Genomic DNA, 25,523 nt, shown 5'->3' on the forward strand with positions numbered 1-25,523 from the left:
ATGACACCTTGGGCAGTCATTTACAGAGTCCTTCCCTGACCAGGGAATCATCCTGCCACTGTTATGAGGTCCTGCACTCTAAGGATTTCTTCTGTATCTAAGACTCTTCCAGAGTCAAAATTTAGAGCCCCTGAAATGACACTAATCTGTAAGATGAACAGTTGTCACTACATATCCAATATGAGTACACTGTTCTACAAAATCATACCTCAGTCACACACCTAGTACATAATGTGATCCAGCCTGAAGACCTTTAAGGTTGAGGCGTTAGGTTAAAAAAGCAATTGGTTACCTATGCCAACAAGGTGAAGGTTACAATGCAGTCTATTGAGAGGTTATTTTAAACAAGGGATACCTGCATTCTGAATTAATTAAGCATCTCTCTTCCCAGGAGCTGCCAAGAATTGGAGCACTTGCAGAATTTAGTTCTTCACCAAAGTCAGTGCAGGCAAGCTCCTGAAAGGGAATAATGCTGCTCATTGACCCACATCTTCTTAAGACATTGCTTTGGCTTTTTAAATTAAAACGCCAAGAGGAAAAACTACTTACAAAGATAAGAGAAAGACCACTGTTCCCTGCAGGTTAACCAGAACGGCTAGCGTCCTCCAGGAGCGGATGAAGTATCCTAACAGGGCATATTGGGCAATGCCAACTGCAAAGAAGAGGCCGCCAATCGATCCTAATTCAGGGAAAAGAGAACTGTCACTGGAGAAAGCACCATCTGCGGCACCATTTCCAACCCCAAGTCACAGAGCCAATTTCTTCCTGGTGAGATGTCAGCCCTATGCTGGCAAGTGTAAGAGGCACACCAGAAAAGAAGAAAAGTCTACACTAAGTTGAACATCAGTGAATGAAAGTATTATAGAGGTCAGAAAATTAGTGGAAATAAAGGGAGGACAGACGAAAAATACAAACTATATGGGGACATACACATTTTAAGAATTTGTCCAAAATGCTTTCTGCATTGCCTGTTGTACTGACATTTGCCTGAACCTGTGGGTAAGGCTTGGAAATACTTTTGCCATAGGGGTAATACAGTTTTTAGGTCATGAGGTTATTGCAATACCAAAACTTAATCTTTATCACACAGGCTGTCCTTTAACTTTCTTTCTTTTTCTTTTTTTTTTTTTTTTTGTTTTTTGTTTTTTTGAGACAGAATCTCGCTCTGTCACCCAGGCTGGAGTGCAGTGGTGAGATCTCTGCTCACTGCAACCTCCATCTCCCGGGCTCCCGGGTTCAAGCAATTCTCTGCCTCAACCTCCCGAGTAGCTGGGTTTATAGGCACCCACCACCACACCTGTCTATTTTTTTTTTTCTTTTTGTATTTTTATTAGAGATGGGGTTTCACCATCTTGGCCAAGCTAGCCTTTAACTCCTGACCTTGTGATCTACCCGCCTCAGCCTCCCAAAGTGCTGGGATTACAGGCGTGAGACACCTTGCCCAGCCGAAGTTTCTTAAATCACAACTCACTCTCCCAATTCTCCCTACTGCTTTCTCTACTTAATGTATTACTATAGGATACATGACATTTTGTATTTATCTGTTTCCTGTCTGTCTTTCCCAAGTAGAAAATAAGCTCCCTTAAGCATGGATTTTTGTCAGCGTGATGATGGAAAAATATCAACCATGGAATTATAAAGAACCTTTTACACTTTTTGAAATAAATATTGAGATGGGTATTAAACCCACAGGCTTGCCCAATATTCTTGCAAATTCTGTACCTCTAACCCACTTTCCATAACTGCCACTATTGCTATTAGTGGTAGTAATAGCTATTATTTATTAAGCATATTGGTTTTGCATACATTGTCCTATGAAGTAGGTACCATTATCAACCATATACTAAAGTGAAAAATAGCTCAGAGTGCTTAAGTGAAGCTGCTTAAGGACACAGAGCTGTAAGCAGCAGGGCCAGGATTTGTGCCCAGGCCTGTCTGAGGGGGAGGCCTGTATTCTATACCATTCCTCTCTTCTATCTCCCCTCTATGGGAAGGCAATTTCTGTGGGCATTCTGCAGTGACAAAACTTTGTTGATCTTGTTACAAAATAATAATCTTGTAATACATGTGTTTCCTTTGATTCCTATCCATAGCTTATTACTTTATAACAAATAAGTAATGGCTTGTATACTGTTTGACCTAGTGAGGAAAGGGAGAGCTAGAAAGGGAAGCTGATGTGACAGCATATTCAGAATATGTGGTCCAATGAGTCGTGGGATGAGGACAGTGCGAGTTTCCTGGAAATTTAAGACAGTCAATAGCTACTACGTGTTCACTGCTGTAGATCAAACAGCACCTGGCTTCCAAGAATAAGACTTCTTGTCTGTCGTTGCTCAGAATAGTCCTGAGCACTCAGTATCCCTTGACAACAATGTAGGCAAAAACAAGAAAGCCCAGAGGATGGGATGGTTTCAGAGGGACCAAGTTCAGATGCCAGTTCTGCTACATACTACTCTGACCTTGGGCAAATCACTAAATGTCCTTGAGCCTCAGTTTTCTTATTGGTGAAATAGAAATAATAGTGCCTACCTCAAAGGGTAGTTTTTATTAGTTTCAGATGAAATAATGCATGTTATACAAATGTTGGTTATATTGTCCTAATGTAATCTGGATTTAGCCCTTCTATTTATTAACCTCAAAAAAAAAAACAAACAAACAAACAAAAAAAGGCCATCTAAACCCCCCTGTTGAATCTATCACAGAATATTTTCTACCTGGTTCTCATTCCTAATTCCAAGAATGCCCCACCTGCTGTGGGAGAACTGACTTCCCTGACTTCATCTCTGTGGTTCAAATGGGGCCTGCCAATTATAGTTCCTTTAACTGCAGGGTGACTTTAATCAGCTGAGCTGATCAGAGGCCTTACCCAAGATTTTAAATACTAGACTTGGAGCTGCTGGGCCCTGCCTCTGACTACACAGAGGAAGCTTCTCAGAGAGGATAGGGAGCTGAAATGAGAAGCATCTGACTTCTGGTTCTGGGCATCTTCAATGCCTGGCTCTTCATGGTCTAGTTATCTTAACCAAATGATTTCCCCTTATATATGAGCTCATTAGAGTTGAGTCTCTCTCACAATCAGTAAGATCTGGCATCAACTGGACATGATGGACAAGAAGAAATGATTCAAAGTTATCTAGTTTGGTGACCTTAAATTCTGTGATGACATAGGCAGAGGTCTCAAAAAATAATGTAGCTTTTAGGTGGAAAGAAAGTAATAATTTTTTATTTAAGGAGTCAATAATATTCACATCTAATGTCTAGCAAGAAGCTGCACATATACGCCTGTAAATGACAACAGGGAGAAGGCGTAGAGATGAATATAATAAGGCTCTATGCTATTTGGTTTAAAAAAATTAATAAAAAAATAAACATTTCAAGTCATCTCTTCTGGAGTATCATAGGTGGCTTTATAACCATGTACATGCCTTTACGTACTAGGCCTATTTTAAAATTTATTCCCTGCTTATTTTTAATTAATTTCAATTCTGCTATTCCTGCTCAGTTTGCACTAGTAAAAGCTAAATTTCAGCAGGCTAGAAAAGAGTATATAGTTATGACTTCATTTTTGTAAATGGTACCAGTAATCCATCTGGTTTTCAAATAAAGACCATAAAGTCTCCTTGAGTTCTTTTGCTCTCCCCATCGCTGCTTGTCCTTTAGCAAGTCACTTTCCCACCAAAATCCAGCTCAAACACATCCTCTTTCTTCTCCACTGCTTCCATCTTGTCTAAGTCACCACTGGTTTCATGTGGCCAACTATAGCAGCCTACTAAATGATCCCTCAATTTCTGTACCTACCAGAGTAATCTTTCTGTATATGAGACCCTATCACTCCTGTATTTAATATGCCCCACTGGCTTCCCACTGTACTTCAAGTAAAAAAACAAATTCCTCATTTGGCCCATCACAGGCCCTGCATCATCTGGTCCCTCCCAACCTCTTACTTCACTCTTTCCCTAACTCTCTACCCTGTAGTCATGAGAACCTTTTCAAAGAAGTTCCTTCCTGCTTCAAGTCCTGGGTTTTTGCCATTCCATCTAGCTAGAATATTCTTCTCCCAGAATTTCACAGGTCTTCCTAATCATTCATATCTTAGATCAAATGCCCACACTGAGGTTTTCTCTAACTATCCTATTTAATGTAGCTACTCCCTATAATTACTATCTAGCCCATTACCTTCCTTCATTTTCTTCATTGTACTTCTAACTTCCAGAAATTATTAATTTGTTCCACCTTTCCTAAGTACAGCATAAGCTCCATGAGAGCAAGAACCTCCCTCAAACCATCCTTATCTTTTCCACCTTTTTATCTAAAAAAAGCAGTGTTTGGCACATGGCAGAATCCATTTAATAAATGAATGCTGTGGAACAGACATGCAAAGGAAAAGCTCTGGAAGCATACACAGCAATATGTTAACCACGGTTGTCTCTAGGGGAATAGGACTATATGTATTCTTTAGTTTGATGAAGTGTGCATATATTTCTTATTTTTTACAATGAGCATTGTTATAGGAAGACATTAATATAAGAAAACAAATAATAAATATATTAATACGGAATTTTTCACAGCTTCAGTATTTTTTTTCACTTCTTAATCATTTTTAGTCAATTAGCTGAAAATCCTTTTTGTTAAGTACTACACTGCAAACAGGTCAAAAATGGATGCTTGCAGTTTGTACTTGTGCTTTTTTGTATATGTTTACATATTGTTTTTTACACATTGCAAATATTATTTTGTAATAAGCATAATTTTTCAAACTAATTTTCATTGCCAAATAATCAGGCTATTTCCAGCAAATCCCCTATTGCTGAACATTTATGCTTTTCTCTGACTTCTTGCAATTCATAAGCATATTTGAAGCCACAGGTGTAGATAAAATCATTCTGGAAAGAAACCAGCTTGCAAAGAAAGACCAAGGACAAAACCCTGGGGAAGACCTCGGGTTCATGAGAGAGGGAAGGAAGCTACTCAAAAAGAGTTCCAGGAGCTATCAGAGCCTTACTTTTGCCCTGGGTGCAGGGCTGTATACTGGTCTTCAGGGAACTCTCACACTTGCTCTGAATTTCACATTGAATTTGGCAACCAACTGGTTTCACTGTTACAGTTTTTCTTCCTCTCTCCCTTTTCACTTTGCTACAGAAATTTTGATAGTCTCATCTTAACCCAGCATCAAGGATAAGAATGAGAGGTCAAAACACTTCAAGGGGACTCTTTTCAGTGGCTTTAGGCAACTAGCAAAAGAGCAGGAGACCAGGGTTGGTCCTTTCGCCTAACACATGCAACAGGACAGGAAAAATACTTAGATAATCTGGCAGGATGGGAGTGTATACATCTGTTATAAAACAGCATCTTCATGAACAACTAAAATCAAATATAAATACTTTAATAGAGAAATGTAAGAGGTACAAGAAAAATATGTATTCATGGTGCTCTACATGAGCACAACTTTGGACCTCAGAAAAACTGAAATCAAAGGAGAGAGTGCCTTTATCCCTTCCCCGGATACAGGGAGCAGGCATGATCACCATCATTACCAACTTTTTAGAAAGTCCCAGGAAATTGGCCATACTATTTAGAAAAATGACCCTAAAGTCTCAATGCAAATTGAAGACTCAGAGGAAGCTCTTTCACTCATCCTAGGTTACAACCAGTTCCAAAAAGGCTTTAGAAGTTGCTACAGACAAGGTGAATCCTAAGGCAACACTGTAAGACCAGAAGGAAGCCTGTCTGGAGAGGCGTGTGAAGGAAGCTTGTGTCTCTTCCTCCCCAGCCTAGTTCTAACTGGTCCTACCCTATGGATCCTTCCACTCGACAGCAGTTTAGTGGAGATGCAAACAGAGCACAAGTCTACTTTATTTAGCCTGTGTCTTCCAGTTTGATAAAATAGCCCATACAACTTCAAAAACAATACCAATTAGAAATAACAGGTTGACCAGGCCAGCACTCACATGAGGTGACATGCTGAAGTTCCAAGAGGAGAGTCTTTGGGAAACAGCAGAAGATGACCTTGGTGTCATCAAGACCCAGGATGTGGTTCTGGCCCTGTCAGTTATCAGCTGCTGAAAACGGGCATGTCACCTCACCTCTCAAAGGCTCAATTTCCTCATCCATAAAATGAAGGTAGGAATCCTTAACTTGTAAACTCTGGGAATATTACAGATAGATGTCAAATGCCTAGCATGGTAGCTGGTACATAAGAGATGGCTGGCACTGTGCATCAGGTTCTAAGGAATGGCATTCTCATATAGATCCTCCTGCAGACACATTTCTATCAGTCACACAGTCAACCTGTTTCCCATATCCATATAAGAACATCCATGGGAAACATTCAATCATTGTCAAGTGAATGAAAGTAAAAGAAACAAAAAGTTATCATTGCAAACCTAAGTCTATAAAGTCTTACACACAATATTTGAAGTCAAACAACCTTTTAATTAAAATCATTTATTTTATTATCTATGTAGTTCTTCAGAAAATAATGGGATGGTCAAAAATAATTCAGAATACAGTCTCAATTTTGGAAATTAAGTATCAATAAAGAAATGCTACAACAGTACTATGTTGACTTGAGAGCAGTAAAAACAAAAAAGGGTGGTGAAACAAAGATTTAATAAACTAGAATAAGAAGGCTGTAAGAAAGGAGTTTCTAGTATTTCCTATGTCTGAACTATTTTTCAGTTTAAGTTGTAAAAAGCTGCTAGTGTCCTTCTGAGGAAATCAATACTCTCCACAGTAATCTGTATGCAGTCCATGAGGCGGGTGGCAAGCTCACATGTGAAGCAGGCCCCCAGGGAGAGTGTCTGCAGAGGAATATTAATAAAGTGACTTGTTCAGGGTCATACAGAACAAACTCTGAAAAGCAAATCTAATAGTTGGACAAAGTACCTGAAGTCCAAATGCATTTCCAGACTCTAGGATTAAACTGGGTCCCTATAAGATTTTCTGGAGCTGCTCACCCAGTCCAGAGCTGCATGATTTAAGCAGTACCTGCAAGTGCCCAGTAGGCGGTGCCCACACATTCATTAAGCAAGACAAAGGCCACCAGCGACATCCCTCCATTCATCATGCCCACCAGGAAGCGAGTTATTGCAAAGAACTCATATGAGGGGGAAAATCCATTTGCAATTGCAAATAAGATGTCAAGAGCAAAACCTAGAAAGAGAGAACAATATTCAATAATCCAGAGGCAAAATAGCATTTGATCAAAGTAATAAATTACATTCATTAGCTTATAAAATAAACGTTTGTAAACTTAAATTTTCTGAGCTGGTTTTTGTTTTGTTTTGTTTTGTTTGAGATGGAGACTCGCTCTGTCACCCAGGCTGGCGTGCAGTGGTGCGATCTTGGCTCACTGCAAGGTCCGCCTCATGGATTCACACCATTCTCCTGCCTCAGCCTCCCGAGTAGCTGGGACTACAGGCATCCGCCACCACGCCTGGTTAATTTTTTTTTTTTTTTTTGTATTTTTTAGTAGAGATGGGGTTTCACCGTGTTAGCCAGGATGGTCTCGATCTCCTGACCTCGTGATCTAACCACCTCGGTCTCCCAAAGTACTGGGATTACAGGCATGAGCCACCATGCCTGGCCAGCTGGGTTTTTTTTGTTTGTTTGTTTTGTTTTTTTTTAATAGCTTCTCTTGGAAACTATTTTTTTAAAAAAACATAAGGTTTACCTTATTACATGATTTCTGTCAATCACAGACAGTTTTCAATTATTCACAATAATGCTGGAAAATGAAAAATCCTTGCTCATACTCAGCTTGTCAAGAGCACTAGGCCAAGTTCTGTAGGGCTCATTTGAAATGAATCAACACAGAGAGATATAAGGAAATGGGCCTAGTACACTGTCACAGTCTCTTACTTCTCTCCTTAGCAACATGGCATAAACTAAAATTGGGGGTTTGCAGAAAGCACCATCACCTATGAAAGATTTATACCACAAATATCTGACTTTAACTAGGTGGGCTAGTAACTTAAAAGTGCCTGGCCAGAAGCAACTCGAGCTGCAGTTTGGCCTCTTGCCAGGGAAATAAAGATCAGTTCTGTGTCCATATCCCAATTCCTGGAGAACCTTAAGGAAATAGTCCCCTTATTATTTCCCTAAGAATCTTAGAGAAATAAACCCTCTCATCCAGTTTACGAATACTCTAATAAATTACCTGTGAGATAGACTTTTTTCCTTCCGAAGCGATCTGAAAGCTGACCAAAAGAGATAACTCCAACAAATACACCACTGAAGAAAAAAGAGCTTGCTGCACTGACTTTGTAGGATCTGTTGGCAATTAAAAACCACTAGAGGAAGATAAAACAAAAGAGAGACATGTAGGATTGAGTTAGCTATTAAAAAACCAAATGTGCAACAAAAACTTGTGCACCAGAATTTCTATACTGCATGATCCACTATTAACCAGAATCCGGCAGAATTTGTCTATCTCAGATAACATCCAATGATATTTTATCTTCAGAAACACTAGAAATCACTATTATTATGATGCACTCCCATAGTACTCTATACATACCTTATTACAGAATTGAACACAGTGTATAATAGCTAATTACTTATGCATCTATTGACTATGTCCCTCATCCCAAGGCTCTGTGTTTCTTGAGAGGAGCCTTGTCCCATTTATTTCCATTCTCTGATGCCTAATACACTATATGACATATATGAAGCAATAAATACATGAACTTTTTGTCCAATAGGCTTGTGAGTTTAAAATCCCTTGAGTATTTTTCCTCAAAAAGATTAAACACAGAATTACCATATGATCTGGCATTTCCATTTCCAGGCATATTCCCACAAGAACTAAAAGCAGGGACATGAAGAGATATTTGTACACCCATGTTCATAGCAGCTGTATTTGCAATAGCTAAAGGTGGAAATAACCTGTGTCTATTGACGGATGAATGAATAAACAAAATGTGTTATACACGTACAGTGGAATATTCCTCAGCTTTAAGAAGGAATGAGAGAACAGGCAGAGATTTGTTAAAGGATACAAAATTACAGCTAGATAGAAGGAATAGGTTCTAGTGTCCATATCACTGTAGGATGACTATAGCTAACAACAATATATAGCTTCAAATAGCTAGAAGGAGGATATCAAATGTTCCCAATACAAACAAATGATAAATATTTGAGATGATAGAAATGCTAATTACCCTGATTTGATCACTATACATTGTATGTATTAAAACATCACCATGTAGCTCATAAATATAATTATTATGTCAATAAAATTTAAAAAATAAAAAGGAACAAAATTCTGATTCATGCTACAACCTAAACTCTGAAGACATTATGCTGTATGAAATAAGGCAGACACAGAAACACAAATATAGTATGATTCTATTTACATGAGGTACCTGGAATAGTCAACTTCATACAGACAGAAAACAGAATGGTGGTTACCAGGGGCCAGAAGGAGCGAGGAACAGGGAATTATTGTGTAATGGAACAGAGTTTCAGCTTGGAATGTTGAAAACATCCTGCAGATGAATAGTGGTAATGGTTACACAACTATGTGAATGTATGTAAGGCATCTGAAACTATACACTTAAATGTGATTAAAATGGTAAATTTTATATCACGTATATTTATGACAAAAGAAACTCCTTTAGTGTCTTCTACTTTAGGGAAACCTAGGAACTTAAAGAGAAAGTGACCATTCTCTGCTTAAAACACCACTATCTCAAGTCTTGTCTAGTGATGTGTTAAAGATGATATTTGGTTATAAGAATAAAAGTGAACCCATGTCACAGAATAACCTCAGAGAACCGAGACCACTCATCCTTCCTCTTCCCAGTCCCCTTCGCTACAGTCAGTGATGATAGGTGTGTGAAGGGCCCCTCCTCCTCAAGAACTTGCAAGAAAGAATCCTCAGTTGCTCTCTCCACTTTTCAGATCACTCCCTTCTGATGCTTCCACAACCAGTCCTCATGGCTCAAAGTACATCTAACTTCTCTCCTTCCTCCTAGTCTTGTAAGACTAGATTGATAAAGGTCTTGACAAGACAACTTGTGGACATCTCTATTCAAAACCACCCACCAAAAAGACTCAGGAATTGGGAAAAACCGATGAGAATAATGTCCCCTCACTAATGTGTGCTTTACTTCTGAATTCCATTCTTCACGTGCAATTCTTAACAAGGTAGATTAGCTAGCTTTCCTAGCCCTTCTTGGATTTACTTTTTCTTTCTTTTTTTTCTTTTCTTTTCTTTTTTGGCAGGGTTTCACTCTGTTGCTCAGGCTGGAGTGCTGTGGTGCCATCACAGCTCATTGCAGCCTTGACCCCCCAGCCTCAAGCAATCTTCTTGCCTCAGCCTCCCAAGTAGCTGGGACTGGAGGGAGTCACTTTAAATAGGTGGTTCAGGAGAGGATTCTTGCGGGAGGTGACATTTGCGACCTGGATGATGACAAGTAACCAACTACAAAAAAACTCTTTGGGGAATATGATAATAATTGCAGTGGCCCCAGGTGAAAACACACCAGTGTATCTCTAGTGGAGGTGGCATGAAATTAGGCCAGCGAAGCAGGTGGGCATCAGGTCATGCAGGGTCAGGCCAAGGCAAGGAGCTGAGAGATTTTATTCTAGTGCAAAGAACGAATATTGAATTACCGGGTTTATGTTTCTAAAGATCACTCTGGCCACTTTATGAGAATGCAATATGATAGGAAAGAGTGGAAGCAGGGGAGTTACAGTAATCGTTTAGGAGATAATGATGGCTTGGATGAAGGTGGAAACTAGTGATGGAGAGAACTGAATGGACTTGGGATGTATTTTGAAGGCAGGACTGTCAGATGTTGTGATGATGTGTTGTAGTAGGAGTAGAAAGGAAAGGAAGAGTCACCTAAGTTGTTCATTTTAGCCACTCTCTGGGTGGTTGTGACATTTATCGAGATAGAGAAGGGTGCAAGAGGTGTTAGGTACATGGTAGGAATTCAAGAGTTCTGTGTGAACAAGCTCAGACAGAACATGCCTATAAAACATCTAAGTAGAGATGTCAAGCAGGCATCTGGCTGGGAGTGGAGCTCATGAGAGAGGTTATGAAGGTTTATGAAATTACAGATACAGGCTGGGTGCAGAGGCTATGCCTGTATCCCAGCACTTTGGGAAGCTGAGGCCGGTGGATTGCTTGAGCCCAGGGGTTCAAGAGCAGCCCGGGCAACATGGTGAAACCAGGTCTATACAAAACACACAAAAATTAGCTGGGTGTGGTGGTGCACACCTGTAGTCCCAGCTACTCTGGAGGCTGAGGTGGGAGAACTGATTGAGCCTGGGAGGTTGAGGCTACAGTGAGCCATTATCGTGGCACTGCACTCCAGCCTGGACAACAGAGTGAGACCCTGTCAAAAGAGATGAGAGAAGAGGGGAGGGGAGGGGAGGGGAGGGGAGGGGAGGGGAGGGGAGGGGAGGGGAGGGATGGAAGGGGAGGGGAGAGAAGAAAAGGAAAGAAGCAAAGAGAGAAGAAAAGAGAGAAAGAAGGAGAGAGAGAGAGAAAGAAAAGAAAAAGAAGAAAAAGAAAAGAGAAAGAAAGTTTCATATAAAAGACTACAAGAGCTGCAGTATTTGAAGAAAAAATTTTGTTTTGTAAAAAAAAAGAATTTATTTTGTAACATGGATAGTTCTGTGGTAGAATTTTCGACTCATGAGGAATGCCTACAGTAACATTTCACCAGGTCTAAAAACAGATCAGTATGAGATATCAGGTTGTCCTAGAAAAGACAGGACTGTATCTGTCACAGGGAGATTCCTTCTTTTACAATGGCCAATATACACAGCTTAATTGTACTTGTTCTTAATACTTTGAAATTCAAACACTAGCTTTTTTTTTTTTTATGTTCTTAGTGTTTGTTTTGGTGTTTTCATGCTTTTAAAATCTGGCCTGCAACTTTAGTCTTCATTAACCTGCACCTCAAGTTTTGCTAGTCTGTTTACATGGCCAAGATATTGATCTTGGCCTATTTTATTGATTAAACACAAAACTGATCTGTTTTGTGTTTAATCACTAAAAAATGGCCAATTTGAAAACTCCATAATCAACTATTCTGTTGCCTCATTTGCTGAACTTCTCAAATCCATGGAAAAGGGTACAATACTATTCTTATAAGTGGATAGCTGTCAACTTTTGTGGAAGTTTAGGAGGAAGTAGCCCAAGGGATGTTTGAGCAGCAAATTCCAAATTCTGATTCTCAGGCTGCCATTTCCAAGTGTCAAAGTAACTGCTAGTAATTTTTCTTCATGTCAATGCTAGTTGGGCTCATGCATCTCTCTATTACTCTTGAAATACATGCAGGAACTGACAGAAAAATAGAAAGACAGATTTTTCAAAAGCAAATTAGAGAATATGAAGCTGGAACCCAGATCTCCCTGACAGATCCTGGTGAACTGGGGATGGCTGACACAGGGATGCCAACTCACAGATTCAGAACAATGGGTTGACAACCAGCCCTCCACATCCTTCATCTCCCAACATGTGAGATCTTGGTTTAAATGTTTTGTTTTGCCCAATTTTAAAAACTTTTCAAGTATTGTTGATATATTGATCACATGCCTACTGTGTGATCTAAGGAGTTTTATTTTGTCAAAGCCCAGACAAGATAAACTAGGATATGGATCCCTACAGTATTTAGAAAATGTATTGGCGTAATCTATACTTAAAGTTTTCGAAGGAGCTCACTCACCAGACTAGACTCAATTGCTAGCTCATTTTCTTCCCCCTTTGGTCAATACTTAGTACTACGGTAAAACCCAAACCAGGATATTACCAGGCCATTTTAAACTAAACTGTAATAAACCTAAATATGATAAGTGTGAATCTCAAGAAATGTGTTTTTATGAGTCTTTAGATTTTAAAAATCACTGATTTATAAGTCATTCAAACCCTGTTGACTAGAGATTATTAAGGTGATGAATTTCCTATTATTTTTTGTTAATAACAAGCTACATTCTAAAGCCAAAGAAAGAATTTTTTTTTTATGTTAAGGTACTTCAAATTGAAAAATCATTTGCAAATTGAAAAAAGCAGGAAATCTACTTTTCTTTTCCCATACATTAACAGAAAAGGAAGACTATAAAGACAAAATATTTTCAGTCTCTCAAGTTGACTTACATCTACTTCTGTTTTATAACCAGCATCTGTATTTTTGTTCTTATGCACTAAATTGAGTTGAGCATTCAATATACTCTATTTTCAAAAAGGATTTGAGGGGCACAGCACTACAGGCACTCGTATAATCATTCACTCATCTAAAGAAAGAGGACCTGAGAGAAAATCAGGCACAACTGAGGGCAGAACCAATAGTAGGTGCCTCTAATATAAAAGATGAAAGGAACATAAATATGGCAAATACAGGCATGAGCACAGAGCCAGGGCTATGGGGTGCCTTCCAGTTCCTAAAGAGGAAAAAAGCTAGGTGAACAGAAGTGAAGGGGGTTGAGACAGAGACACTCTTGGCTGGGTACTAATGAAACATTTGGAGGTTTCTTTTTTTGGTATTTATATTCTTACTGCTTAGATGCTGAGAATAAATGGCACGTCCTGAAAAGGGATAAAGTACTGGCGTACATCAAGAAAAGTTGCTTTAGCTGCAACACAGAGGATGGAATGGAGGTAGCAAGCATGGGAGTGGGAAGATCCATCAAAGGCCATTATAACCATGCAGGCCGGAACGGCAGACTTCCAGAAGAGAAAGGATTCATGCAGGATATAGATGCCTGGAATTCAGAGGTAAGATCTGGTGTGAGTCATCCATGAACAGGTATTATTGAAGCCACTAGGATGTATTAGGTCAACCACAGACTGAGTGAAGCTTAAAGATAAATTTCAAAGGAAGCAATCAAATGTATCTTTAGCACTTCTCTTAAAATCGTAAAACCTTAAACTTTATGGACATGTCACAAATCAAATAAATCATTTTCCTGAAATGCAAATATAATCTGAAAAAATAAAATATTGCCTTAAAATGGACCATATGCTTATGTAATCCCCAAAACAAAATTAACATCTGTGTAATGAAACAATGTATATCAAAGCTATGTCAAAGAGGAAGGCTGCCATACCTTATAACCACATAATTAATAACCAACCAACTTTCACATAATACTCTCTCCTCATCCTCAACAGCCAGCCTGTGGTATGTAAATTACAATATATTGGCTAAAGACTTTCTATTTTTTCACCCTCAGCATGTGTTCCATTCAGGAAGCTATGGAAAAATTCAACTGAGTACTAGACGGAATACTAGAAATAAGGGGTCCTTTTGACTTAGACAGGGTAACAGAATCAGATGTCACTAGAAAGGAGGGGAAAGGAAGAAAAGGAAGGTTGCATGTCGAGCATGAAGTGAGGGTTATGCCCTGTGTGCTTGGGTAACAACAGGGAGAAGGCTGGGGGTGAGGAAGAAGAGAATATAGATGCCCCTTGACTTAAGATAGGGCTGCCCAGCCCCCATGGTAAGTTGAAAATACTGTAAGTTGAAAATGCATTTAATGCATCTAACCTACTGAACATCATACTCATAGCCTACATTAAATGTGCTCCAAACACATTATCCTACAGTTGGACCAAGTCATCTAACACAAAGCTGACTTTATAATAAAGTGCTGACTACCTCACGTAATTTATTGAATACAGGAGAGCACTGCAGAGAATAATATCTTGTTTGCCCTCAAGGTCACGTGGCTGACTGGGAGCTGCTGCTGATGGGGCGCTGCCCAGCATCATGAAAGAGGATCCTCCCACACTTGTTACTAGCCCAGGAAATGATCAAAATTTAAAACCGGAAGTACAGTTTCCACTGAACACTTATCACTTTTGCACTATCATAAAGTCAAAAAATCACAGGTCGAGCCACCCTAAGTTGAGGACCACCTATAATGTGTTTTAAAATCAACTGCCAAAGTGGTATTTTCACATTTGGCTGATCTGTTGTCTCAGGGTGCATCTTACTCCACAGTGTGCGTTTTAAATATAAATACCTAATAGGTTTCCATTTTTCAATTGACTTGTATCATTTACACTTACTGCCTGGCATCCTGGTATACCCATATGACACAAACAAGCCATCTCCAGATTTCTTTCTTTTCCTTCCTCCACTGAATAGTCCCGTGCTGTTATTATTATCCTTCCCTACTGTATTAGAGCACAGCGATCAGGAGATGTTTCTTTTTTTTTCTTTTTAAGAGACAGGGTCTTGTTTTGTTGCCCAGGCTAATCCATGAACTAGGAGATGTTTCTTAAGTTGATCATGAATATTAGGAAGACCAAAGAGCAAGAAGGACCTCTATCATACTGACTCCGAGAACTGAGACACATATGCAGCTTCTACTCTGAGCAACTTCTCCTAGGCTCTACAAATGTGATACATTTGTCTGCTTCAGTTTTCTCCTGTGACCTAAATAGCCCATTGTAGGTTTTTTATTTCTTCTTCTAATTTATAGCGACATTTCATGGAATAATAGTTGAAAAACATGCTATAACCACAAATCACTCTAATGAAGGGAGAAGTGAATGGTAAATAAAAAATCATTTACACCAAGCTTTTACAAGCAGTGGGTCATTTCCCTCCCCCAAGTGGGCTTTGCCCTTTCTTGCCCTCCTTGTTTTGGCTCAGGGCGGGTGACTGACTCTGCATCACCCACAGATGAATAATGTAGGACCACTGTCTTGCATAAGTCTAGGTAAGGGTATGGTTACCCAAAGAAAAGCAAACAGATTTTTCATTCCACTTTTGCCATGAAGCATGACACCTGCCAAAAAGATCTCTCTCAGTACGCACTGTGCCCTCCTCTCCCCACTCCCCACTTGCACCTCTACCTCCTCCCCCGTGAACTATTCATTCTCCATGACACACCTTAAGTCTCATCTGACTTACCCTAGTGGAGCTTACCACTCTCTCCTTTCTGCCACATCACCCTATTTTTGCTTTACGATAATGCATGGTGAAGTGTGTCCATTTGTCTCTCCCCTATGATGCTGTGAGCTTCTTAAGGGTACATTTGTATCCCCCGTGGTAACCTTACAGTGTCTGTCAGCACTAATTAAATATTTGCTGAATTATTTATGTAAGAAGAGTAAGTGCCATCGTCTTATAGGCATCTTCACACACAATATCTCCAGGTCATGACTTCAAGCATTAGGTTGTGAGTTTATGGGCATACAGGAAACTACATAATTGGTAATCATTTCCTTGGAGTCACCGAATGCCATTCTCTTGAAAAGAAGTGTAGACAGATTTAGAACTTGAGGGGTTTCCCTTCTTCTTATAGCCAATCTGAGAGGAGCTAGAATACTTTGGTTTTATCTTTAGTCCCTGAAAGCACTTTATTTGGTCCACAAATATCCCCACTGAGAGGAGCATATACGATCATGCAAGGATAAGAAATGTGCCATGGATGATTCACAGCCTATCAAGGAACCTGCAAGACAGGCAGGGGCTGTGGTAGGTTAGAGAGCGGTACCTAGCCCCTCAGCTGGCTGCTGTATCCCTTTTAAAAGGCAGACTTGTTCAGGGCCCCACATAATTCACTAGTCTCAACACAGCCTTCTCTGAAAGGAGGACACACCACATGACTGTTCGGGGCATAGCCCACCTAATCATAAAGAAAAGGAAGACAAAGGGCAGGTCACCCTGGCTGTCCAGGCAGGTCAACCAAAATGGGCAAACAAGACTGGGCACGTGCCTCTTGATTGAGCCTCTTGTTGCTGGAGGTCGTGCTTTGATGAAAACCAAGTCATATTATAACTGCCACGGCCCTACCCAGACTCCCAGCTTGTCAGTATTTCAAGGCTGCAGGGACGAAGCCAACAGCAGCTTCCTAGGACCCCTGCAGCAAATCCATGAAGGCTCTACACAATCAGAGAACTGCTATGGTCTCCTGTGAAAAATTCTGAACGGCTCTGATAACAATTCCAACCAAACTTCGGCCCTTCCCTGGCCCATATTTAAAATAAAAATAATTACAACTCTCTACATGAAAATCTAACTTCAGGAGAAAATCAGGTAATCAGAGGCCTCCTGTGACTAGGGAGTACTTGGACAGGGTATTTCAGGAACAGTTTCATGGTGATTAACTAACTTGCTTCATCTCAATGTAGTTGTCACTCTGAATTACCACTTAATGGGTGAAGTGTGCAGGCTATAACAATCAGTAGTACAGGTGTAAGGAAGCAAGACATTAAAAAAAATTAGCCCCTAAAGCAATTAATTGCAGTGAATTTTTCAAATAGTTTTAATACTCTGTCTTTTGACCCCAGGGTATGGCTTGGGGAAAATATATTAATCTCAAGATAATAGCCAGTCAATTTCAGCTCTTCAATATCCACAGTGATATTAAGAATTCCAGCCTTACACTTTTTGGTTGCAAACATTAATTAAGCATGATAATTGTGTGTCTCCGTGATATTTGGTGCTTTCTGAATGAGTCAGAGCTCAGGGAATAATCTGAATACAGCAGACAGCAAATTGCTACATAAATTTGCTCCAATAGCTATTAGCTCATTTTAGAATAGTCAAGACTCCTAGATTAGAGTTTTGCATTAAATACCAAGTTAATCACATCTACCTAACCTTTTATTTGCCCTTCCCAAAAACCCTTCTAAAGAAACTTCTGCAAGGCCTGACGCAAGTGTAATAAGGTGCAGGGTGGACGTTAAAAAATGTGTGTTTTTAACACAGTATCTTTAAACTATAGAGTTTCGTAGAATCTCTCTTAATAATTATCTTCCAAAATTTTATGTGATGGGTCAAGAGGACTTCTTATTTGTTCTTTAACTTTGATTTCAGACAAGAGTATTTCAATATGAACCAAATATTACCTATACACGACAGATTATATATTAAGGATATTCACCAACTTAGTGACATGTTTAGGTGCCAGTTTCAGTACTCCTTTAGAGATTTGCAGGGGCAAGTGAGAGTCTAGTGGGGTCATTGAAATTGATTTAATGCTAAGAAATTAAGTGGAAGGTTTAGTTTGGCACTGCACTTCACCATAATAAGGATGAACTCAACGCAGTGCAGAGCCTAGTGGCTCCTCAAGGACACCAGCTAAAGAGTGACTGATGCCAACATGCTGCCTGGTGCTGCTGGCCTTGGCTGCCCCTTGATCACCATTCACGTTATTCTCCATTCTGCTGCTGTCTCTCCATTGACTCTTATGATTTTGTTTGAAAGCAGCAGCAGGAAACTTTCAAGCCACCTATACCACACCAGCATTCAGAACAGCACCCAGACCAGGCTCTAAAGCACAAAGCAGAAGTACAGTGCGTGAACTCACAAATAATTCACACTCTGAACGGTGGGATGGGGGCACACAGCACAGACACTTCATTGGTACCTCAATATAAAGGACTTCAGGAAAAACAAGAGATTCTGTGTTAAACATGTGAAACAGAAGAGGCCTTTGTTAGGTCTCCCTGAATCTATTCAGAGAGGAGAGACATGGTGAATGTCACTGGGGCAGGTGGTTGCGGGGCTCTGAGACTACAGTGAACTGCTGAGAGCATGAGACTTAACTATTGTCCATTCTATTTAATTCTCCTTTGTTATTTTTTGTTCTATTAGAAAACATGTACATTTCTTTGAGCTTGACCAGCAATAAAGCTTAATGTAATCATTACTACTTCTACTGTACTTGAGCGGGTTTTGTGGGGGTGGAACACTGGTCAGGCTCCTCATGAGTCTGACACACATGCCTCAGGTCACATCGCCTTGTAGAAGGCAGATGCCGACACCACTCACAGATGGGCTGCCTGCCTGGCCTCCTTCCTGCTGCTGGCCCATGCCACAGTGGCCAGGCTTGTTTACTAACTGTGGGGCACTGAGGACGTCACCCAGCTACTCTGAGCCCATGTCTTCTTCCCTTTTTAAATAGCAGGCTAATATTGCTTTCCCTTCTCCCCTAGAATTCACTCTGTCCAAAGCACTCTCAAGCAGTGACTGCGAGCATCTTATTTAGCTTTCAGTCCAATGTGTTGGGAAAGAAATGAAACTTTTTATATGAGGAATGTGAGCCCTCCCTAAATTATCGGGCCCAGAGAGGCACTGGAATGAAGCAGCAGTCATGTCCCCATCTCCCCTTGAGCCAAGTATCATCTCTTGAAGCTGCTTGCTATGTGGACTCTAGATTGACGGCACCGGTAGCTATACACTAACCTCACAATGCTGCACACTGGACACCATAACCCCTACTCCATAGTTCAACAATATACAGCCAATTGCTGATCAATGTTATTTATGCAAACTAATGAAAACTCCCGACAAACAACCTTGTATCCACCCACTCCTTTTTCCTCTTTTTGCCTTTAAAAGATTACTTGCAACAAAGATCGAAAAGGGTACTTCCGACCATAAGCGGGAAGTGTTTCCTGGGCAGCTGTCCCCACCTTGGCTCAAAGAAACTCTTTAAAATTATATTTTGTGCCTCAGTTTCTTCCTTTAGGTTGACATTTCGTGCCCCATACACTATCTCCCCATGGTCACTGTGCTAACCTCAAATCCTATTTCATGCCCCATACACTATCTCCCCAGGGTCACTGTGCTAACTGTTCTCAAATCTGCCAAGGCATACTCCTATTGGCTCTTCCTGTCCTTTCACTGCCAGTGAGCCACATGGCCCAGGCAGAGTCGATCTTCACCCTGTTCTCATGGACATGTTTCTGGGGCTGCCACAAATGGCTGGTGGTGGCAGAGGTGCTGAGGCCCTGGACCCTACTCCTCAGGAATGACAACAGCAAAGTATCTAGGTCTTCTAAATACTGAAATGCCAACTAAGATACCATTTAAAACTAAAGGCTTCTATTCTTTTTTGTTTATTAAGAAAGCTTGAAAATCACTGAAGTGGAAAGAATATGAGCTCATCAAATTCCAGACTAGCAGCTTATTAGGTGTATGATTTAAGGAACATTCTTTAAATTCTCTTCATCTGTTATTTCACTAACAGAGTGGGGTTGTTGGTAGGACTAAATACACAGCATCTATGGAAGGCCTCTGGCAGAGAGACTCCCATCCCAGAGTGCATTTTTAAAAAGTGGATAGCTGCCTCTTCCCTCTCTCCTATACCTACCAGACCTTGTATAAACTTATCTTCTCACCCACAAACTCAGTACAAAGTATGGAATGATCTTGTCGTAGCTGAGGATAGCAAGCCTTCTCTAACATAAGGCAGGTAGTACTTGCTCAGTTAACACTTGTTAATAATGGTATCCCTCTGGAAATATCTAAAAGGGTTCCTAATTATAGATTAGGATACATACAGTGTGATATTCTGCATAAATGTTGCTTAGGTCAAGCTCTCACCCTGGTACCACAAGCATTCTCATCAAGATTGCATTGTCCAGTGGTGGTCAGCTGTCCTCTTCAGAAAGCCCATTCTCCAGAAGCAGCTACTAAAAGGGGTTGTCAAAAATGGGTGCTCTGCTTATTCTTGATGAAAATAGCAGCCTATTGACTAGAAATAACGAATACCAAAAGTGGGCTAACACTGGTGAAATTAAAGGCATTCAAGATACCTGGATTATGTCAATATATTAAGGGTACTCCCCACCCTTGCAGGAATTTGTGAGATAATCCAATGTGTAGGTACTCTACCTACAGGGCCATGCTCTCAGTTAAAACCCCTCCTTGGTCCTGAGCCAATATGAACTCTGGAAGCTTCTTTCTCCCCAATGCTGGCTGAGGAGTGGAGGTTGGGAGTAGGAGTGGTGGTATCAGTACCATGCCTATGGAAAATTACACTACAGGTAACTATAGGTTACCTATAGTGACCTATCATGGAAGCAGTGTTCAAAACATCTAGGAGACTAAAGAGCTAGGACTTCTCAAGCCTGCAAGACAGTTTTTTATGTGATACTTTGATTATAAGAATTTAGTTAATAAATGTATATATTGTATATGCAGAATTTGGTCTGGGATTTGCTTTCATTATAATGTAGTAATAGATTTATTGGAGAGCAGACCTATAGTTCTCACCCATTTCAAAATCCTATGGAGATTCTAAGTAAAACTAGGGCTTTTTGCAGAAATGACTAATTTCATGTTTCAGGGGTGCGAGGTACAAGATGAACTTGGAATATCTTGTTATGCCAAAAATTTCTGATAGGCATATCAGAAATGATAGGCATATCAGAAATGATAGGCATATCAAAAGGATACAAGAGGACTCCCATTTCCAAGAAGACTAAGGAGGCATGTTTTTCCTTATTCCTCCCACTAAAGATAAGAACAGAAACCAATAAAATTTAAAACTGAAAAACAATAGAGAAAAATCAATGAAACAAAATACTGGTTCTTTTAAAAGATCAATAATATTGACAAATCTCTGTAATGACTGAGAAGTAATTAAACAAGAAAAAAAGACACAAGTGTCCAATATCAGGTAATAAAAGAAGGTATATCATTTCAGACCCTGAAAATATCAAAACAATGATAAGGTAATACTATGAACAATTCTACACACATAGATTTGACAACTTAGATAAAATGGACCAATTCCTGGAAAAGTACAAACTACCACAACTCATTCAATACAAAATAGACCATTTGACAAAATAGCCCTATAACTATTAAGAAAATTGAATTCATAATTTTAAAACTCCCCAAAAGGAAATCTACAGACCCAGATAATTTCACTGGAGAATTCTACCAAAGGCTTAAGGAATTAATACTAACTCTACACAATCTCTTCCATGAAATATAAAAGAAGGGAACACTTTTCAATTCATTTTATAAAGCTAGTATTACTCTGATACCAAAACCAAAGATAGTCCCAAAAGAGAAAACTACAGAGCAATACTCCTCACAAATACAGAAGCAATAATCCTTATCAAAACATTAGCAAATAGAAATCAGCAATATATAAAAAGAACCATGTACTACCCAGAGATGCAAGGCTGGTTCAATATTTGAAAAAAATCTCTGCAATCCATCATATTACAAGAAAAAGAAGAAAAATTACACAGTCATTGCAATTGATATTTGACAAAGTATCAATTTGAAAAAGTATTTGACAAAATTCAATATACATTCATAATAAAAATTCTCAAAAATATTGGAATGGGGAGGAAGAAGAGCAAGATGGCCAACTAGAACCCTCCAGCAATCATCCTCCCCACAGGAACACCAAATTGAACAACTATCCACACAAGAAAGTGTTACCGAAACACCAGGGTCTTTCTCTAGGTCCTGCTGGTTACCACACAGAAAGCCAATCACTGAGACAACAAGCATTGCCAGGGAAGAAGGCTTTATTTGGGTGCTGCAGCCAAAGAGACGGGAGATCAGTCTCGAATCTGTCTCCCTGACCAACTGAAACTGGTGACTTATATAACAAGGAAGTAATGTAGCTACATGCAGGAAAACAGAAATTAGGGAGAGGTAATTGAGGGTCCTGGCCTTTCACTGTCCAGATGCAGTGACCTGCTGAGTCTCAGTTCCTTAATAATATCTGGGAGGCCTAAAGTTCAGTTACCCGAGGAAGGAACTCCAATAAGACAGACATAACTTTCTCAAGTTTTAAGAATAGAAGGGTCAATTTCTATGTTTATTCAAAAGAAACCATAAACATCAGCTCTTTGGGACAATTGGGTGAGTTTCAAAAGGACCTTCTTAAGAAACAAAAATCAGGACTGATCACAGTACCTGGTTTTAACATCGCATCAAGGAAAGAGGCACCGAAGAAGGTAGGAAAGACAATCTTGAATTGCTGACACTACCCTTCCCCCATCCCACAGAAATACCACATGGCACAGGAAGAGAGAATCTGTGTGCTTGGGAAGCAGACAGCACAGTGATAATGGAACTTTGCCTTAGAACTCAGTGAGGCCCTTCACACCCAAAGCAACACAGGGCAGAATTCAGCTGGTGCCCACAGAAGAAGCATTTAGATGAGCCCTAGCCAAAGAAGAATTGCCCATCCCAGTGGCCAGAACCTGAGTTCTGGCTAGCCTCACCACTGCAAGCTAAAGAGCTCTGGGGTCTTCAATGAACTAGTCCTTGTGGCCTAGACTGTACTTCCTGGGCAAGTCCTAGTGCTAGGATGGGCTCAGAGTCAGTGGACTTGGGATGCACATGATCCAGTGAGACACCAGGTTGGGTAGCCAAGGGAGTGCCTGTACTGCCCCTTCTTCAATCCCAGGCAGCACAGCTCACAGCTCCAGGAAGAGAGGGAAGAGTGAGTAAAGAGGGCTTTGTCTTGCAATTTGCATACCAGCTCAGCCACAGTAAAATAAAGCATCAAGCAGAGCCCTGATGTCCCCGTTCCAGGCCATAACTCCTGGATGACATTTCTAGACCAATCCTACGCCAGAAGGGAACCTGCTGCCCTGAAAGGAAGGACCCAATCCTGGCAGAATTTACTACCTGCTGATTAAACAGCCCTTAGGCCTTGAATAGAATAAATATCAGTGGTAGGCAGGCAGCAGTCACCATGAGCCTTGGACAAAACCCAGTTTTATGTTGGCTTCAGGTGTGATCCAGCACATTCCCAGCTGTGGTTGCCATGGGGAGAGACTCCTTTGCTAGAAGAAAGGAGAGGCAAAGGACTTTATCTTATAACTTGGGGTTATAAGATATAAAATATTCAAAAGCTCAGCCACAGTAAAATAAAGAACCAAGCCAACTCTTAAAGTCCCTGACTACAGGCCTTGGCTCCTACATGGCATTTCTAGACCCATCCTGGGACAGAAGGGAACCCACTCCCCTGAAAGAAAAGACCCATGCCTGTTAGCTCACCACTTGCTAAGTAAAGAGCCCCTGGGCCTTGAATAAACAACAGTGGTAGCCAGGCAATAGTTGCCACAGACCTGGGGCAGTGTTGGCCATGGGCAAAGGCTCCTTCTGCTTGAGGAAAGGAGAGGAAAAAGTAAAGGGGACTTTGTCTTGCAACCTGGGCACCAGCTCAGCCCCAGTAAAACAAAGCGTGAAGTAGATTTTTAAAGGCCCTGATCTCAGTCCCTACCGCCTGGGCGGCATTTCCAGATCCACCCTGGTCCAGAAGGGAACCTGCTGCTCTTAAGGGATAAGATCAAGTCCTAGTAGGAGTAATCACCCACCGACTAAAGAGCCCTTGGGCCTTGAATAAACATCAGCAGTAGCCAGGAAATAGTTGTCACAGGCCTTGGGTGGGAACTAGTACTATGCTGACTTCATGTGTGACCCAGTACAGTCCCAGTGGTAGTGGCCAAAAGAGTGCTTATGTCACCCCTCCCCTAACTCCAGGGAGCTCAGCATGGAGAGAGGCTGTCTGTTTGGAAAACAGTAAGGGAAAAGAACAAGAGGCTCTGCCTGGTAATCCAGGAAATTCTCCCAGATCTTAACCAAGACCACCAAGGTGGTATTTCTACGAGTTTGTAAGAGTAACAGTGCTACTAGGCTTGAGGTGCTGTCTAAATGTACTTATGGCTGCAGTGACCAAAAACTTAGATTTTCAAAGCCTTCTCAAGAAAGATGAGTACAAACAAGCCCAGACTATGAAGATTAGAATAAGTACCTAACTCTTCAATGTGCATCAACAAACATCCACAGGCATCAAGACCATCCAGGAAGACATGACTTCATCAAACAAACTAAATAAGGCACCAGTGACCAATTCTGGAGTGACAGAGATACGTGACCTTTCAGAAAGAATTCAAAAATAGCTGTTTTGAGAAAGCTCAATGAAATCCAAGATAACTCAGAAAAAGAATTCAGAATCCTATCAGATGAATCGAACAAAGAGATTGAAATAAAAAGAATCAAGCAGAAATTCTGGAACTGAAAATTTTTACTGACAAAATGAAGAATGCACCAGAATCTCTCAAGAGCAGAACTGATCGAGCAGAAGAAAGAATTAATGAGCTTAAAGACAGGCCATTGAAAATACATAGTCAGAGGAGTCAAAAGAAAAAAGAATTAAAAAATAATAAAGCATGCCTACAGGATCTAGAAAATAGCTTCAAAAGGGCAAATATAAAGAGTTATTGCCCTTAAAGAAGAAGAAGAGAAAGACCTCAGGATAGAAAGTTTATTCAAAGAGATAATAACAGAACTTTCCAAACCTAGAGAGAAGGATATCTATAGTCAAGTACGAGAAGGTTACAGAACACCAAACACATTTAACTCAAATAAGACTACTTCAAGACATTTAATAATCAAACTCTCAAAGGTCAAGGATAAAGAAATGATTCTAAAAGCAGCAAGAGAAAAGAAAAAAAATTACATACAAAGGAGCTCCAATATGTCTGGCAGCAAATTTCTCAGTAGAAACCTAACAGACCAGGAGAGAAAGATATGATATATTTAAACTGCTGAGGGAAAAAGACTTTTATCCTAGACTAGTATATCCAGTAAAAGTATCCTTGAAACATAAAAGACAAATAATGACATTCCCAGACAAAAGCTGAGGGATTTTGTCAACACCAGACCTGTCCTACAAGAAATGCTAAAGGGAGTTCTTCAGTCTGAAAAAAAAGGACATTAATGAGCAATAAGAAATTACATGAAGGTACAAAACTCACTGGTAATACACAGACAGATACAGAATAT

The 25,523-nt window shown here is 40.2% G+C and overlaps 1 protein-coding gene across 25 annotated transcripts in view; it reads right to left on the reverse strand.

Moving 5' to 3' along the window:
• SLC22A15 (solute carrier family 22 member 15) overlaps positions 1-25,523 on the reverse strand; it is a 91,742-nt gene that overhangs the window by 42,025 nt on the left and 24,194 nt on the right. For 12 of the 25 annotated variants that reach the window (XR_010587775.2, XR_012428939.1, XR_012428938.1 and 9 more), the window contains 3 exons: positions 8,159-8,291; positions 6,988-7,152; positions 550-679 (listed from right to left, as the gene is read on the reverse strand). The exons of 1 other annotated variant lie outside the window; for it this stretch is intronic. Coding sequence is in view for 14 of the 24 variants with exons in the window: in XM_045365004.3 (XP_045220939.1) it covers positions 550-679; positions 6,988-7,152; positions 8,159-8,291 (428 nt within the window). In the remaining 10 variants the exon portion in view is untranslated. Of the gene's footprint in view, positions 1-355; positions 457-549; positions 680-6,987; positions 7,153-8,158; positions 8,292-25,523 lie in introns of all 25 variants that reach the window. 12 more of the 25 variants (XR_012428945.1, XR_012428946.1, XR_012428948.1 and 9 more) reach the window with 2 other exon arrangements.

The sequence above is a fragment of the Macaca fascicularis genome, chromosome 1 (assembly GCF_037993035.2).
Source record: "Macaca fascicularis isolate 582-1 chromosome 1, T2T-MFA8v1.1".
Taxonomy (NCBI): domain Eukaryota; kingdom Metazoa; phylum Chordata; class Mammalia; order Primates; family Cercopithecidae; genus Macaca; species Macaca fascicularis.